At 37.5% G+C, this 18630-nt stretch overlaps 1 protein-coding gene across 1 annotated transcript in view; it reads right to left on the bottom strand.

Annotated features, from left to right (window-relative positions):
• The window catches only part of LOC139730717 (uncharacterized), a 127786-nt gene extending 113476 nt beyond the window's left edge, over window positions 1–14310 (bottom strand). Inside the window, exon 1 of the mRNA XM_071641583.1 lies at window positions 14169–14310. Coding sequence (XP_071497684.1) covers window positions 14169–14170 — 2 coding nt within the window. The 5' untranslated portion in view covers window positions 14171–14310. The remainder of the gene's footprint in view (window positions 1–14168) is intronic.
• Between the last annotated feature and the right edge of the window lie 4320 nt (window positions 14311–18630).

The raw sequence follows: 18630 nt of genomic DNA, 5'->3' as shown, positions 1-18630 counted from the left end.
GATAAACATTGAAAGGGTGTTCATCAGATTCATTAGTGATTTTAGGTCAAGTTGCAATTGCTTTTTATTTGTTTGTTTTACACATTAAAAAGGCAAAATATACATAAGAATAGCTGTAGGATGATCTTAGTAAACTTTGAGTATGATCTGCATGACAAAACATTCTGATTAAAATACACAATGTAGAATTTGACCTGTCTACAAAGGCCGCTCAAGGGAAAATAATGTGGGTATTGTACACAAAAGTTGGCTTGACCAGTTTTTAATGTACTTCCATGTAGAATTGCTTTGTTTCAAACCTTTCCATCTGCATTTACCCCTCATGGACCAGGACAGAAAGGATATTAGTAGACTGAAGTGTTTCGAGAACAAAGATCTTGTTTGTATTTGGTCTGGTTTTTTACTTAATCTGGCTTTGGAATTAATGATTAGTTGTCATGTGACTGCTTAGGAAGCTACAATGTATGAATGCTGAAAGCAAACAACCACACGACAAAGGGCTTTTAGTTTCCTCTGAAGTACTATTTGTACACTACTGTACAATAATGATTCATATTTTGGTAAATTATGAAAATTGTGACTTTTTTATAACAAATTGCACTCCAAAAGAAAGTATGCTACATGCATGTACTGTACTGATACCCTATGATTATACATGGAGTAAGATGATTGCCAGGCTTGCCACAGCAAGGATGGTACTGACAGTATTTTTTGGGGAAAAAAATTATGCCCACAGAGCTGAAGAACAAAATATACATCACATTTATTAATGTCACAAAATCTTCCTGTAAGAATAGCCTAATGATCATACAGACACCACAAATTTCAATAACCATTTGGAGTCCTGGTAAATATGAAACCATCAAAATGTATCTCAACTCTTTAGTCCTTTCTTTCACTGTCCAGGGGCTTATTGGCCTGTTTAACAGTTTGAAGTATTATTAGCCTGTTGAGGAAGGACTGATTTTGCTACAACACGAATATCCCAGAGAACCCTGCCCGAGTATACTCGGGACTCATCCTCAACGGGTTAAAGGCAAATAAGTACCTCAAAGGTTGCTTTTTGCCAAAAATAGAATATCAATAAGAAGGGCAGAAGATTTTTAAACTGTCCCTCTTATCATGATATTTTAAGCATGGTATCAAAGTATGATCTTATTTCCCTTTTCAATCACCAGCTTTGTTTGACCTGATCTACATGGAAGCAGTTGTCGTCAGAACACTTGTGCTGAGAGAACTAAGGCCAAGTAAAAAAAGAAACCAGTTTCTCGTCCTCGCGCGCATCGATTTTGGCCGCCGCATCGATTTTTTTACTATTTACTATTTTCAAAATGGCGCTGAAAATACCAAGAAATTCATAATTCTCGTCCCAGCCCGCTCCCCGCCCGCATCGATTTTCAGTTGCCGCATCGACATTTTTGATATTTACTATTTTTTCGGCCGCCGAAAAAAAAAAAGAATCGACAATTCACCTACCAATCGTGATTTGCCTTCTGGCAATACGCATTGCGTCCTCTACTTAGCTGGAGTACAGTTGTAGCTAGCTTCTGTAGTGCGTATGTACTAACGCATGCATGTCACACTGCGAGCTCGGCAAGAAGGAATGACCCACAAAGCAGTCGAACTGTAGTTGGATGGGCGCGCGGGCCGGCCTGGCGGGCTGTGATGTACAGCGCACTCGGTACGTCGTGAACGCGATAGCGGCAACATTTTTTGCGAACAATCGCTGATATTCCACGCATATTTCGCGCATTGTTCGTATTTTTCCCCGTTTCTCATATTTTAAGCGGATGAATTGTACTGTACAAATGCTTGTGAGGATTGTATCGAGTATGTATGTATACATTTTCATGTCATTGTGACTATAATCATTTTGTGCATGTGTGTGCAGTGTCGGAATTTACGGTGCCAGTGCAGTGGCCGTGCCGGCCGCGTATGCGTGTCTGTAGCTAGATGTCAGGGTCCCCATCCCCTGGCTGTCTGCACGCGACGCACGCATGAACACATTAGAATGTGTAGAGGCTCAAACACTCGAACTCTGCTCTGTAACGTTGCATCTGACGGCGATGTAGTATTGTTCTGAGTATTTGAGAACATGAATGCGCTTTTCCAGCAAATGTAGAATTATTAAATGGGTTATCTACAAAATAAATAACTTTTCCACGGATTCTGGTTTGTCTCGTATTCCTGCGGGATACTTTTCTTTACGATGTAAATTCACGGACACGGCCGTGAGTCGTATAATGCCATATCTGTATCATTTTGACATCCATCTGCAATTGTACCAGCCAGTTTCCAGTTGAATGTGCTACAATTGTGCTGTGAAGAGATGCAGATACATACCAGCTGTGCCACGGGACACAAAAAGTCACAAACACCAATGATAAATAAAGCAGTGTTTTGAATATCATGGAATTTCAGTCGTACATTTGTTGATAGAATGTTTTATACCTGTTTCAATTAATAGCACAATACATCAGAATTGCAAGTACACTGGTATCAGAAATGCCATTACAACGCTATAAATACCAGTACTAAGATGGTCATTTTCCCTTGACATCTGTAGTGGAAAGAAAAAGCAAATGTATAAAAATTCTGCATGTATGGAGTTTCATTTCAAGTATGGTACATATTATATATCTATTTGTTTGAAAATGCACAGAGTGCAGGCAAGACATACACTTGGGACCTGGTCTCTCATAACACAGCTACCAGAGTGATATTTAATTTCATGAATTGGATATAGAAAATAGTGAAGCCCTCTTTCGTTACCTTTCTCAGAATTACCGGACGAGAAACACATATTACTTTCATTTTGACAATCCTCGAAAAAATAGTAAGATATCAAATAGTAAGGACCTCCCTCATTGCCTTGCTCAAAAAACCCGGACGAGAAACTACTTTCTTTTTTTACTTGGCCTAACCATATTCATCCTGGCTCTAAACTTGGCAACTCTTGAAACTCTCAGATGGTTTATACTTGGCAAACTATCTATCAACTTCATGATCATGGAACCACTGAAACAGCTGTTCTCATATTAGTACTTAAATGCTAGAACATGCATCACTCTAGAATATCACTAACTGTAGAACACATTCAAATACTTGTGGGGCCATTAAGGATCTGTTCTTTTTTCTCTGACAATTCATCCATGGGTTGAAAGTATATAAAGATATGTAATAATTTTACATAATTCATATCTAAACATTCAATACATAGTCATTGACAATGCCTCACACACCCAAACAAATTGTACATTTAACAATGTGATACAACTTGAAGTGGGAAAGCTTTATACTTACATGTACAACATAAGCACCCCTCGGGGAAAAAAAAATATTACGGACACTTTTTTTTCTTCTTTTTTTTTGCTCAAACATGTCTAAGTCCTAGTCGTATACAAACAGATAACCAATTAGTAAAAATAGTGTGCAATAACACACCATGTGCACAGTAACTCTGATAGTAAAGTAAAATCAGATGAACAGAATGGTAGACATTTCATTAAAATACAAATGGACTTGAAGTATGAAAATTATGTAATTGTGAAGTTATTGCAGCACACACACACACACACACAAATTGCTCAGAATAGTAGATTTTTCTCTTTTTGGATTCATGTCATAAATGGGATTTTCAGTAAAGATTTACATTCATGTCAGTGGAAGATGCACACTGAGACATCACAACCTTATCTATTGTTGCTGCTATTTAGAATATCATGTTATTTGATAATGAAAACCTGTCTTTGAATTCACCACAGCATATAACTTTCTTGCATTATATTACAATAGAAATATTAAAAAGTGAGTATATAATGCATTATTCAAGCACCATCACAAGAACGTTTACATACTATACAGTGTAATTGTGACTTTAAGGTATCATAGGGTTTATTACGAAAGGACTGGCTGAGATACAATACACTTAGGACCTAAGTGCTTTTATTTTCATAACATTTCTCCATGGTAGTAATTATGTAATCATCAAGTCATTTTCTTAACCTGAATCTACAGATATCACATGTTAAAGAGCATGGTTGTCATTCTACTCTTTAATCTACAAGAAGTTTGACTGCATAGAGCAAGGTAATTCTGACTGGTTGCAAGTCTAACTAACATCAGAGTACATAATGCTAGTTATACAGATAACTGCACACAACATCTCTACATACATGTACATGCTGCATCCTGAAAGGGTTAACTGAGTCAGAAATATAGTCTCAAATCAGACCTCACTGTCATGTCCTTGATTGTACAACATGCTCAAACAGCTTGATAGCTGCACGAGTAGGTAAACAACACCACAAATAAGCTGCAGATAGCCTCCCCTGTGTAATCGTATATCGCCACTTCTTACCAGCAAAATGTCAGCCACAAGAAACCCTATACTGGGCCCCAGCTACATTTATTAAGCTGTGGCGAGCGGCTATCATGATAAAATATGCTGGTGATTACAGATTGATGATGGAGTAGCAAGAAGCAACAAATATATCAGGATTTGGGAGGATATAGCTTGCAATGCCACAAACTCATTTACAGAAATCTGGGGTGGGTTGCCGCTGATACAAATGGATTAACCATCTACAGGCAATAGGATCTAAATTGCATATTTGTGATTTGCAATAACTAATTTAGTCACGTACACTGTAAGCAATGGTTTGGCATCTTCCTTGGCCCACAGTCACTTTAATAACACATGAAACATCATTGAATCATTATGTAGTTTTAATTCATAACTCCTTCATATGTATATTAAGAGTTGAACTCATTTGAACATCCGTATTATTGAGCGTACGAGGGGCAACATGTTGTTTGAGGCAGACGTGATTTGATTAATTTCTGTGCCACCTCTTGCACAGGCCATAATGTTATTGGCAAGGAGTGGTCTTTTTCATATCAATTACAAAAGGCCATGGTATTCAGAATATTTCCCCTTGTTACCTCTGCCAAGGGAGGAGGCTAAGTTTTCATTACCGTTGGTTTGTTTGTTTGTTTGTTTGCTTGTTTGTTTGTTTGTCCATGTGCAAAATAACTTAAAAAGTTGTACACGGATTTGGATGAAACTTGGAGGAAAGGTTGAGAATGACATAATGAACAGATGGTTAAATTTTGGTAGTGATCCAGAAATTTTTATGGATTTTATGAAGGATTTTCAATATTTTGGCAGGTAGGGTCAATGAACTCTGGAGTTCAAGCTGCACATTTTTTAGGTTTTCAGACGCGCACTAAAGTGCATGCTCTAGTTTCTGCTGAGGCAAGGCTCGCTGCGCATGAGGGTTTATGACGTAACAAAGGCTTCTATATTGGGAAATTGGGCGGTTTTTCAGTGGGCGGATCACTGATCTCTACGGAAAAGGAAGATCATTGGTGGAAAGTAGCTGCTAGGCGGAGGTCTGCGCTCTCAGAGTGCTTTTCTAGTTACTGAAGTCAATTCTACAGATCTTGCAAATGTTCCAAAACTTAATATCAAAACTGGGTAAATACTTTGCACTTCTATTAGGCCAAGTAAAAAAAGAAAGCAGAAGAGATGTGATGCAGGAAATCCTTACTATACTATTTCATATCTAATTATATTTTTAAATCTGAAGCTGCTGCACAACAACACATGGTGCTCACATAGTTTTGTACCACCTTCTGTAATAATTTTCAAACATGTATAAACTAACCCTATGCATTTTGAGCCTCCACAGCAGGTAAAAGTTGACGCTTTCTACACATTTTAAAATGACTTCAGAGCGCTGCTGTCTATGTGCATGTACATACTGTACCAACGACCACATTACCATGTACAGAAGGTATCGCGACAGACTAAAAACGAATGTAGGGACCGAACTACTGATTGCTTGAGTACAGCACAGCCCTGAGAGTGTCAATTAAAGCCAGCGATTGAGTTATTTCATTATGTGTAAAAGTGTCGCAAAATGTCTTCTACTCTACTTTGGAGACTCAAATGCAAGTGTGTTTTCATAGGTTGTGAAGTATTTAGGGTGAGATTGTTCGTGTTTGAAAGCCATTCGTTGTGCAATGATGGCACTGGGATCTTTGTGGGATAGCAGAGCACGGTTATATATCACTGCTGTTTGAAACCAAGCCATGGCCACACATGAGATGCATATATACACGAGTATGAGTGCGTATGGAGACGTGTCCATTCAAGACGTGCATTCAGCTGAAATGTTCTCAACAGCATGCTGCCCAGGCAAGCCCAAGGAGGTACTATGTACTAGGCAAGTTCGCCTAGTGCACTTGTACCTCCTTGGTATTACGTACTGGCTGGTTTGTAGAATTCTTTGCTAGTGGCCGCAGTACCATCAACAGTGACAAATACGCACAATCAGAGATTTTAATGCAATGCGTGCATGAAATCAGGATCAGCAGGTGAACATCAGATTTTTTATCTTTTTTTTTTTTTTTTTTTTGCCACCCAAACATAGAAAATACCATAAAAGCTGATGTGGCAACTCAAAGTAGATACAAACAGGGAGAAAAACAGATTTTTTCACATTTTCAATGGCATTGAATTAAAAAATGGTAAATAGTGAAAAATTTGACATGGTGCCAAAAATCAGATGCGCTTGAGGAAGAGAAACTACCTTCTTTTTTTCTTTTTTTTCGATTATCCGGCCTCCTTTTATCCGGAAATCTCTATTATCCGGACACGTTCACGCAGTGAAGGACTTTTTTTTTCATCCAAAAATTGAGAAAAACCGTGACTTTAAACTCAATTAAAATTTCTATAAAACTCACACGATTTACCTACAATATTCCCGACAGAACTAACATAAATTCACACCACATTATCATCGTAAAAGTAAGCAGTCATCACCACCGTTGCGGGGTACGCTACCTGCCTAGCTGCCAGTGCACTGGGACGGCAGCTTGAACGGCAGCTATACATTAACATTGTGTCTCCCATATCCGGCCAATTCGCTTATCCGGATGAGTGCGGCCCCGACATGGCCGGATAATCGAGGTCGAACTGTACATGTAAATAATGTTGCCGGTAGCTCTATACAAAAATCATAACTTTTACACCTGAGACAAATCGATGCAGAGACCTCTGGGGTGGACATGCACTGTACAGTGTAAATTTACATATTGATATGTATCAAATAACAAAAAATTCAAACTATTTGATATGTTTCTATGGTAAAAGCAATTTAGAATTCATGAAAATTGGAAACATGTTCCAGATAATTTTTCACTTTATTCTGCATGTTTCACTTAAAGTGTTTTAAACTCATGTAACAAGGTTTGTGTAAAACACCTCAAGATAAGGCAAACCTCTTTTAATAGTACTAGACAATTCAAATGTGTTCATAGCACACCTCAAGATAAGGCAAACCTCTTTTAATAGTACTAGACAATTCAAATGTGTTCATAGCAAGAGTATTGGTGAAATATAAACTATTGTCTTTGTAAAATGTTGATTGCAACCTTACTTCTGGAAGAATGTTGGCTAGAAATAACAGAATTAAAGACCCTATAAGGAATACTTCCTGTTCTCAGAATGTGCCAAAATCCATGTCATCCAAATCCAGTTGTATATATGCCCATGACAACAAACAAAACGAAACAAAACAAAACAAAAAAGACACATTTCTATGATATACCAAGATACATACCATGTATACAATGCAACTTGATATGTGTTTCTCTTTTCATGACAGCATATTCTATTTAAATGCAAAAAGTGCTTCTCTGCTGAGTCACTTATTTTTTTGAAAGTTTTTATTTTTTTCCCCGTATCAGCCAGCCACAAGGGCCCATTGAGTCACTCAGACTACATGCTTTTCATGCTATCTTTGGTACCTTATGAGTTATGTGTACACTTAATAAGCCACAGCTAAACAGTTCTTTTCAATTTCATCTACCTAGAACACTATTTGATGGCATAACCATTCTACTAAACCACAAATGCAGCTGAAATCAAACTGACATTCCAGCTCTTTCTAGCATATGATTTTCTTTAGCTCTTTGGTCATTGGTGGGTATTAAAAGATGTTTGCAACAGACTGGTCATAATGTTTGTACAGAGGGCAATACCGTTGCAGTACTGCCAGAATATTGACACAATGACACAATTGTATACAACAATACTGGATTGTTTTGTCATCATTGGTAAAGAAATTACACAAGTTTAGCAAGCAGCACACATTACAGTTCTGCAAAGTTCTATAATCATTAAATAATTACTTCCAAAATAAAATTGCTTACTTTTGTTCAAAATTGGTACTATATACAATGCTATATATTTAATTATTTGTGATAATGCATCTAGACACAAAACTGATAAAAACAAAAACAATTTCCAGTGTGTATTAAGATGTGCTGTGAAGTATCACTACAAATTTGTATCTGTGTTAGAATCAGCATGACAAACATGTAGTTGATTTGAATTTCATCTTCAAATAATAATCTCTTAACTCAAATGTATACTTCCTGAAGATATCACATGTGAACATGGATTGTGTGTGTGTGATTTAGTAAAATAAAGTGATATAACAGTAAAACACAAACAGCACTTCCCAAGACACACATCATGCCACTTGAGTCACTTCCGACAGACAACTGTTTACAGCAGTGTGACTGATTTCATAGCAACCTCAGTGAGAGCTGAAGGGTAAACAGAGGGGCTGCATTTGGCACATGTATGATCTTTTTAAAGGTTTCCTTAATCCTTTGTGTGTGGAGATAATAAGCATCCAAATAATACCAGCAAACCAATTGTTTCAACAAGCCACCTATCAGGAAAGCATACTGATCAGTCATGCTATACATTCTACAGGGCATGATAAACAGCATGGTGTACATGACATTGGATTTGAAAGAATCTCAAATCCCACGGCTGAGATTTAACATTCAGTGTTTTATCATCTTTGTCATTTGCCAAACATTACACACTGTTCTGAGGGACACATTTACTGAATACCATAATTAGATTAGCAAACATCCTGGTTGAGAAAAAAAGAACAAATATCCCAGGAAAAAATGTGTACCAGTTTAATGTGCAATCCACAGGCTTTGGCATGAAGGAGCAGGAATACTACAAAATGTAGGTATAATCTTCTTGTTTTTCTTAGGCCAAATTGTGGATTGCATTTATTGGTATACCACACAACAATGCTTTCTTTTAAGGATGTACAATTGTATGATTATTATAAAAGAGTGAATTCTTCTGTATATTATTCTGTTGTTTTATTTGGTATCAAAAGCTTTAATGTTCAGATGTCATTTGCATTTCACTTCATATCCTATGAGATTTCATAAACATTTCAATTTTCAAACCAATTTAAACTGGGAGTAACATGATACAATATAAGATGTGTCATCATTGATGGATGAATGGAGACAGATCAGCTATGCTTATTGGACCCAATCCTAGACCAAAGTAAATAATATGTTGGTTTCTGGAAACATGACCTCAAGAACAGTGGGTCGGAAGGTAGGGGAAAAAGTTTATTTTTCGAAAAAATTCTACCCTTTCTATAGAAAAATTTGGTTTCTGTTTCAATGTGAACGTGTACGTGTGTAATGTGTTTGTACCATAGAAAAATTACGGAGCATACCATGTATGTTTATGTATGTCTGTGTGGTACGTATCGGTATCTTTCATACATGTACTGTATCGTATAAGTACAACCTAGCTCTGCAGCATACGTTACAGGAACGTATGCAAGTCGCACAATATTGCAATGCACACACAGTCATCTAAATGCATTTTATACCATACATGTACACACATGCATTGCATTGTGTAAAAAATGTGTCAGGTACGCTATACGGTACTTCGCAGTAAATTGCGTGCAGTAAAGCAAGTGGCCCTTGATTCAACAGGGTTCCATGAATCAACCACTCTTACAAATAAAAATTCACTGAAATTCATGAATAAAAAATGGCGCATATCAAGTGCGAAATTCAAACTACGCAACTATCTCCATACATGTTCCGAAGAGAACAACAGTGGACTATGTTGCCGGACCCCCGAAATCATTGTCAAACCCTCCTGCGTCAACTCGCACAAGCAGTTCAATGGGTAAGTAATAGGTAAGTAAAGTTGCATAACAACACATATAGACTCGTTTCATTCCAAGTTTTGAAGTTACTAGTCCATTTATCTGCATTGAATCTATACAGCAAGCACACTCACAGCCATGATTGCAGCCGTTTCTGAGATAACTTTCGGAGCGTTTACGCGATATTTATATTTTGCATGCCACCCGTGCCAGAATTTGCTGTATCACCAGTGTTCGATTGCAACGTGTTGTAAATGCGTTGAATCTCTCGCACAGCGTGCGAGTACACTGTACATGGATAGTACCGCGCTCTCATAGTGCGATGTACTACAGTATGTATACAGTTTCACCATGCGCGCTAATACATTCACATACATTGTAGGCAGGGTGAGCGCTCTGCGCAGTACATCGTGCATGTTGATGCATGGACATATGGGGCCGAACAATGAATACAGGGGGCCGAACGATGGTTGCAGCGCATCTATGAGGATGAAATTTAACGGGTCGGCACCTTTTGGTCGGGTCTGTCGGGTTACCGGAAACCAAAATATTTTTTTCCTTGGCCCTAGGTCACGAAATAAAATGTCCATTAGTGTGAGTGACAATATATATATTTTTGTCGTAATATCCATATATTTGCTTGGAAACTGTCAATTCTGAAAGCAAACCCGCCACTTCTCAGGCACAGCAAAAGCATTTTGATCACAACAGTATGGGCTCTGGTATTTGATGTGCGCATACCACTTTCTTGCAAGCTTCATTAATACCTGGCTGGTAGGAGGGTGGGGGTGCCCACATACACATTGGTGCGGAACTAGGGCCGGACGAGCCAATGGCTTTAACAGACAGTAATCACAAGAAGGAAGATCATCATATCTCTCCCTGATAAGTAGCTGCACAGCTGCTCAGTCTGCACAGTTTGGTCTTCTTACCCATATCATGTTAAAGTCATTGGAATCTCGAAACATATAAAGAACAATGTGACTCATTGTAGTTTTGAAATAGGCCTACATATGTAGAGATACTCCCCAGATTGCAGATGATTAGTATAATGTATGTATTCACTAATACATCTATTCATAATCTAGGAAATGGAAGACACAAAGTTTAACAATGCAGACATACATTGTACACCAACAGACATCTTGAAACAATTTTGTCCAGACTTCTACAGACAAGAAGCAACATTACAGACTGACTGAACAATTTCTAGCCCTAGTTTTTGAAGGTCTACCATGGTGCCATGGCTAATGCTAATACCCTTTTTGAAAGCTTTACAAACAAACAAACAAAAAAAAATAGAAGTTTTTTTTTTTTCAAGTCACCATCAATTTAACAACTGTCAGTGAAGTTCTCTCATTTATCTCTTTTTCAAATAAACAAACAAATTTCTAAGAAATTTGTAATTGTTAGCATGCAGACATGGGTTATTTGTCAACTTTTGAGTGACCAGTTCAACCATTTCTCTATTGACAGTTGGATCTTCTTGCTGGTAATGTTGACATCAACAGTTTTGTTATGGATTTAAATCTCCGAGCACCTTAGGTTTGCATCACGTCAGTCTATTTTATTATTTTACTATTTTACCAACATGTGCTACACGTATATGTATACTATGCTTCATAATAAAATATCAATTCATCACTGGAAAAGCTATGAAAAGAAATGGTCTGTTACAATAGCTACATCTCTCTGGATAAAAGATTTTACAAATTGCTGTGTATTTTAGAGTAGTTATTTAGTTTTCTCTGTAATGTTTCTTTATCTTCTGCTTCAACAGAAATATCAGTCAGTACAAGGATGCAATATTACAAAGCTAATTTGATTACTTTTCCTTAATGATAATTCATTCAAAAGCACCAAGTTGTGATCTCTGGTCATACAATCACTGGTGATTGATTTCATCTAGTGGGAACTGCCAAATGATGTGACTGAGGTATTGTGTCTGTTAAGCTCCTTTGTTGTACTGTCACCATTACGAGCTTAACCTTTCTGCATTCTCTCAACTTGTCAATCAATGAAAAATACCATTACAAACAGCCAAATCATTCTGTGGGGCCACTTATCATGCCTTTATTGCATTAAAATATTGGAAATCAACTTGGTAGGTGTAAAAGATAACACGAACTACCAAGAAGAATGTATCAAATTCCATCACAGAGAGGTAATACAATGTAACTTGATAGAGAGAAAAAGACAGCAAAAAAAAAAGGGCTGAAAACATACTTTCCACATACCAGTACACTGAATATGCTATGAACTGCACAGTTGTTGGATAACAAATTGCAAATTTTGTAAATTTTGTCATTGTTACAGCTACCTTAGCAATCTGAAGTGTCTAGTGGTTGCTCTGATCATTAGCATTATCATCTGAAGTCTATTTTTCCTAGTCTGTTGGGTTGGATAGTTAATCACTTAACTGGGAAGAGACCCACCTCCCTGATTGATGGCTCCCATCCATGCTGTCCTATCAGTTGGATCAATGTGGCTACTATTAAAACATAATCTTCTGTCTTATTCAAGTCTCTCCAATGAGGATTCCTCCAAGCAACTGGGAAGTTCTCTATTCTCAGATGGTGCCTGCAGGTCTCTTCCCTCCTATCCCCATGTCCATATCATCTCAGTCTGGTCTTCCTCATCACCTGCCCTATCCTTACCACACCCACTGACCGGAGGAGGTCTTCATTTTTCTTTCTTTGGTTGGCACTGTGATGCCCTGCACATCCATCTGGCCATCTTCATCTCAGTCTTTTCAAGTCATTCTACACTGGACAATTTCATTGCCCATGTCTTGCCATCATAGGTCATGTCTTTTAGTGGGATTGCCCTTGAAGTGAGAAAGGGAGAGAGTTCACAAAACTTCTTCAAAGCACTTTGAATCCTTGCAGTTAGCCAGCATATCTCAAAGGTACATTGTACCCGAAGCATAAGCCATTCACAATTTAAATCTTCCTGCCCTGAAGTTCGAGTCTGTTTCACAATTCCACTGGTAGGCCTATATGTACATCTCTGCCACACCATGCCCTGAATGTCTTGCTTGATTGTTGCCTGCAGGCTGCTAGAAATCCAAATCTGTGGTAGACCTAGTTTTGTACAGTTGTCACATCTTATTCAAGTTTGTTCAACAACTGCATAGGAAACTCCATAGGGTTTTCTCCCGTTTTGTCTGTCTCCTCTGCATCAGTGGAAGATACCATGGCATGACTTGAGACTTTCCAGCATTTATTTTTAGGCCCTTTCCCTCTAGGACTGTGTGCAAGGAAGACAACCTCTGGATCTGTCATCAGATCTAGTTCACTCTCAGCCATCAGTGCAGTACTAGGTCAAACTACTTCTTCTCTGATTGCAAAGTCAACCATTTGCAAAATTGGTTTGGAAGTCACAATTCACAAAATAATACACGCTCACAAAATATACAGCATAACCAGTCAAACATTCTACTGATTTTCTCTACAATAAGAAAAGGTTCCAAATCAAACAGAACATAACATTGCAACAGCCAACAAGTGGCATTTGACACTGTAAGACAGCATAATCACAATTTTTCAGAGCTATCGTAATGTCTCTCTTTGTTCAACAATATCAAATACCATGACAAATTTGGTTAATGCAGCACGAACAACAGCGTGCCACAGTTATACTTTGAACAGCAAGCCTAATCATCAGACAAATAATTCTATCACTCTTACTCTAGCATATGGTATGATGGGGTATGGCTAAAAGTAAAACCCATTCCCACCTCGACCTCCACCTCACGTCAAATCACAGGTCATAGATAGGAAGCAAATTTGTGCCTTGAGCTGGGGTATGAGACCTGTCAAGCTGTTCATATTCATCTTTAATTCATTTAATTACTTGTCTTTTATACACTTTATAAAAAGTGTCTGAGCAGTTACGTGTGCCAACAATTCACAAAGTGCTTGGTCAGTGGGCTCGTGCATCATCAACAAAACTGTCTCGTTGTAGTATTCTCTATGCGACTCGCCTTACCAGGCCATAATAGGCACTGCGCTGTGGCACGACTACGGCGATGGGCTTGGCCGGGTAGATAGGTACAGTACAGTGTCAGTACTTGTATTCATGTGCTGCGCTGCAATGTGAAATGCAAGAAACTTACGAAAACTTACATGAATAAGCCATAAAACTTACATTTTCGTGGTCTTGTCAGCACTATTTCACCATAAAATTTTCCAGAAGATGCAATTATCTACGGATATTCAGTGATTAATTGCCGTAAAATCAGATGTTTACAATATTCCAGCGATACTAGTCGGTCACCCTTTTGGGGACTTCCACCGGCACTTACGGACCCTTCTGATACAATAACTGAGCGAATCTGTGTGCACTCCGTGTACTGCTTCACGAAAATCGTAGCATGGGTAGTTATGCCTCATGGGTTGGTTGATTTGGTGTTTTGTTTTCATCATCATCCACAAAACGTGAGGGCGTGCGTACACATCAAACACCCCTCCTACGCCGACGGTGTCGTAGCTACTGTTCACAATGAAGGTCTCGCCACACCCAAGTTTACAACTTAGAATTCCTTTCTGTCTGTTTCCATTTTAGGTTGTTATTATAGTATTTCATTACTTTTGCATGCAACTAGCTTCCGCTAGTAAGCAAGGGTATACTTGCTGGCACACGATTACGTGTGGTCTTGAGTCTGTCCTGAATTTCAATACGCTATTTTTACGATGAACTTTTAAGGGGCGTGGCAACAGGAGCACAACTTTGTATTGGGCACGCCCATAACAATGTAACATAGTATTTCAAAAACACACAAAAACAAAACAAATTCAGATAGGATTGATGCGTATGTTGTTTAGTTGCAAACTGAATTTATTCATTGTACAGTTGTCACATGTAGTAATATTCAAATGAGTAAACTATTTTTGTGCTGAAAGGACTTCATAGTTGCTGTTTTTTTTAGCAATTGAAAATATATTACTCAGTTTAGGACCGAATGTAACGAACGGTTCGTTACTTTAATCAAGGACTTTTGGTGCCTGTAAATACATGCTAGAGTCATGTGTGTGGCCTGGTTAGAATTTACACTTGCTTGAAACTGTGGAGGTACATTTTCATCTATACATTCATAGGCCTACATCCGTTATCTCATTGCTGAAGTACACTGATTTGATAGAAGGCGTGGGACGTCAAAAATTTGAGTCGAATAAACTTATACTTTATGGCCAAAAATGCATTACCAGTTTGTTTCTTTTCATCTTCATGGAGCCAAACACAAAAGTTAATGCTGTTTATGCCAACAGTTTATTTTGACATACAAATCTTCGAGTTATTCGCCCTTTCTCAATGGTACAATAATTGGATACTAATGGCTACATGTTACTGTGAACAGGAGCTAAGTCTAATCAAGAACGCTTGAGAATGGGCGAATCGCCCGAAAATTTGTGTGTCAAAATAAATTGTTGTTATTATAACATAACTTCTGTTCTGTTCTATTTTTATATATATTCATTATATATATATATATATATATATATATATATATATATATATATACATAATTGATACATATTCACGGGACAGTGAGTTTCTGTAAGTATGACGGGTATACTGTCCCATATTATATACACTGATGAAAAGTGTGCTAAGAACTAAAGAACAAAATAATAGTACAGTAATTGGATATTATAGATGTAACTGTGAAGAGGAATAATACAATACCTATTGCTTTTAGCAATCCAGCATTATTCTGACTTTGCTTGTGGAGTTGCCAGACAGTCTTTCATCTACTATACCCTCCCCCCCCCCCCCCAAAAAAAAAAGAGAGAGAGAGAGAGATTATATGAACAATAAAGTCGAGGAATCATTATGCTGATTCAGCAATATATGTAAATTGTCCAATTCAATAATTATGTTTCCCTATGTTACAAAATCAACATTTGCTTGAATTAACAGACAACAGTATTGCTTTAAACCAGGTTGTACGCTTTTCCAAATTGTGACTGACCACAGTATATCAGATTTTAAAGGAATTATTTAATTAACATTTGCAGATGAAACAAAAACCAAGCTTTAGTGCTTCAATTTACTTCTAAAATGTAAGTCGGGGATAGAAACAACCAATGTAAAAAATTGAATCAGTATAATCAATGTTAAATATGATTGTTAAATGTACAAAATGTGAACAATATATAAGTATAATAAAAATGTTTCTAAACTAAACTGTCTACAGTTATGGCTTAATGAGAAAAATAGTGGTATCTTCTTATATTGTAGGCTTCATTGCAAAATTGTTCTGTGGTGGGATGTTTTGTGATGCAACTGACCTGCACATAATATGCATGAAATGCGATATCTTGAACACTTTTAAAATCACTACTCCCAAAGGTAAACTGTACCTTTAATGTCTAGGGCATCCCTATATACAATAAATTTGTGTCATCTGTATACACACACACACACACACACACAAAAGAAAAAGAGAGTGAGAGAGCTATACATGATTTATAGGACCGTAATCTCAAGTAATTGATATATAAAATGAATAAAAGTGAGACAAGCAATGAGCCTTGAGGTATACATGTGCCACAGTTAATTCTTTTCAGGTCAGATGAGTGTTTGAATATATATCATTATTGCTAACGATTTGTTAAATACTGTATTTGAATATGATTTGAATCATGGTAAAAAGGGTCAAAATTAAAAATCGCGCCAAAGCTGATTGAAGAGATGCCAAATTTGCTATGATGTGAAACAATAAAAATCGATGTACGCCTAATGTTGATCTTGGAGAATAGAAACACAGTCAATGTCCAGGTCAGTTGTTGTGGAACGTTTTTCAGAACGGGGGGGGGGGGGGGGGGTGGATCCTGATACCCGATATACCACGCTCATGGCTGGTTGGGTCAAGGTTCAATACTCCCTTCCACCACAGCCCCCTTCATTGGTTTTCTTGTGCGTAATTTGATTTTGTTCGATTTTGTTTTGGGTTATTTTTCTGTGAACCAAAAGAGCGTGTAAGTTTGTATGTGAGTGTATGTGTGCATCTGTTTGTGTGTGTGTGAGTGAGTGTGTGTGTGTGTGTGTGTGTGGTTAAAGTTCGTTATTCCGACGGTTCGTTTATCTTCAAGGTTTGTATAATTCCGAAAATAAAATAAGGTTCATTATTCCGAAAGTTTGTTAATCCGAAAGAAAAAAATCCGTTAGTATGCACCTTTTTTTCCATTTTCGGATTACCGAACCTCATTTCATGTTCGAAATAAAGACCCTTCGGAATAAGAACCTTATTTCATTTCCGGACCAACGAGCCTTCAGAATATGGATTAATCGTAATGAGAACCTTCGGAAAACGCCACAAAATGAAAAGGTTCAGATTAACGATTCCTACTTCATTTTCGGATTAATAGGTGAACGGAATTTGTGTGTTTCGGATTAACAAACCCTCGGACTAAGAACAGTGATTACCCATGTGTGTCGGGGGGGGGGGGCATTTCTGTCCTCCATTTCTTGTTTATAATTATTGGTACCTTATCACGGAACTCACGCATAATGATAGCAGATGACATTTTTCGGTTTAGCATTCACCCTATCTCTCCACGCGATTCATTTGCAGCTTGTAGCATACTTACAATGTTTTGCAACCTTATCCTTTATTATGTATTATGATGAAATTTATGTATTCAATTTCTGTAAAGTATTTCTGTTGGAAATGGAAACATAAATGAATGAATGAATGAATGAAATATAAAAGCTCATGATGGCGGTCTCCCGCATTCAATCAACTCTCATGGAAACTACCTACATTGCGCTGTAAATATATTTCTTTTATACATGTTTTGTATATGCATATGGTACAATAATATATTGTTTATGTTTGTCTATTTGTGCAATTTTTGTAAGTTATCATTTTAATCATTGCATTTGTCAGTTTTGTGTCTTTGAAATTTATGTTGAATTTGTATTTGATGATGAAGAAATAAACAAAACCTAACCATAGTGGTCCTATGCATATTACCAGTATTTTTTTTCTCTCACAAGGACTTTTAATTCATGGCAGACGCATGCAACGTTTACTCAAAAGGTTCTATATTTTCCGGAGTAAAAAAAATGAAAAAGTGAAAACGTGTGTGTGTGTGTGTGTGGGGGGGGGGGGGGGGCAAAGTGGTGACATCTTATATGTATTCCTATTTCCAAAGGGGGAGGGGGAGCCCCCCTGCTCCCCCCCCCCCCCCCCCGTTCCGCCGGCCCTGTAATTGTCTATTCTGTCTTCAAAACGCTGTACTCCTCTTTTATGGGCATGGAATGCAGATCATAAACACAGTTGGCAGTTGTCTAGTCTACGAGTTTATACAAATATCGATGTGAAAAACAAACAAACAAACATACAAACTTGCCGTCCTTCAAAGATAAGTCTTACAATTATTACTGAATGTATGAATAATAAATAAAATGGGGTTCAAAATACACCATATATCTTAACACTTTAATCACGCTCTCACATGTATTTTCTTTTTCGTTGAACGGTAAATATGTAGTATTGTTGACGTTTGTGTTTATCGCTATGTGCAGCACTATGAGCAATATTCAGCCATTTTGTAATCCGCTTCATGGTTTTGAACGAAATTGATTAATCGATATTTAACGT

Source organism: Diadema antillarum, unplaced genomic scaffold (genome assembly GCF_040938485.1).
Source record: "Diadema antillarum isolate AM-2024a unplaced genomic scaffold, OU_Dant_1.0 seq00000329_RagTag, whole genome shotgun sequence".
In the NCBI taxonomy this organism is placed as follows: Eukaryota; Metazoa; Echinodermata; class Echinoidea; order Diadematoida; family Diadematidae; genus Diadema; species Diadema antillarum.
Note: the sequence above shows the minus strand (reverse complement) of the source record. Positions and strands in the feature narration are given on the sequence as shown.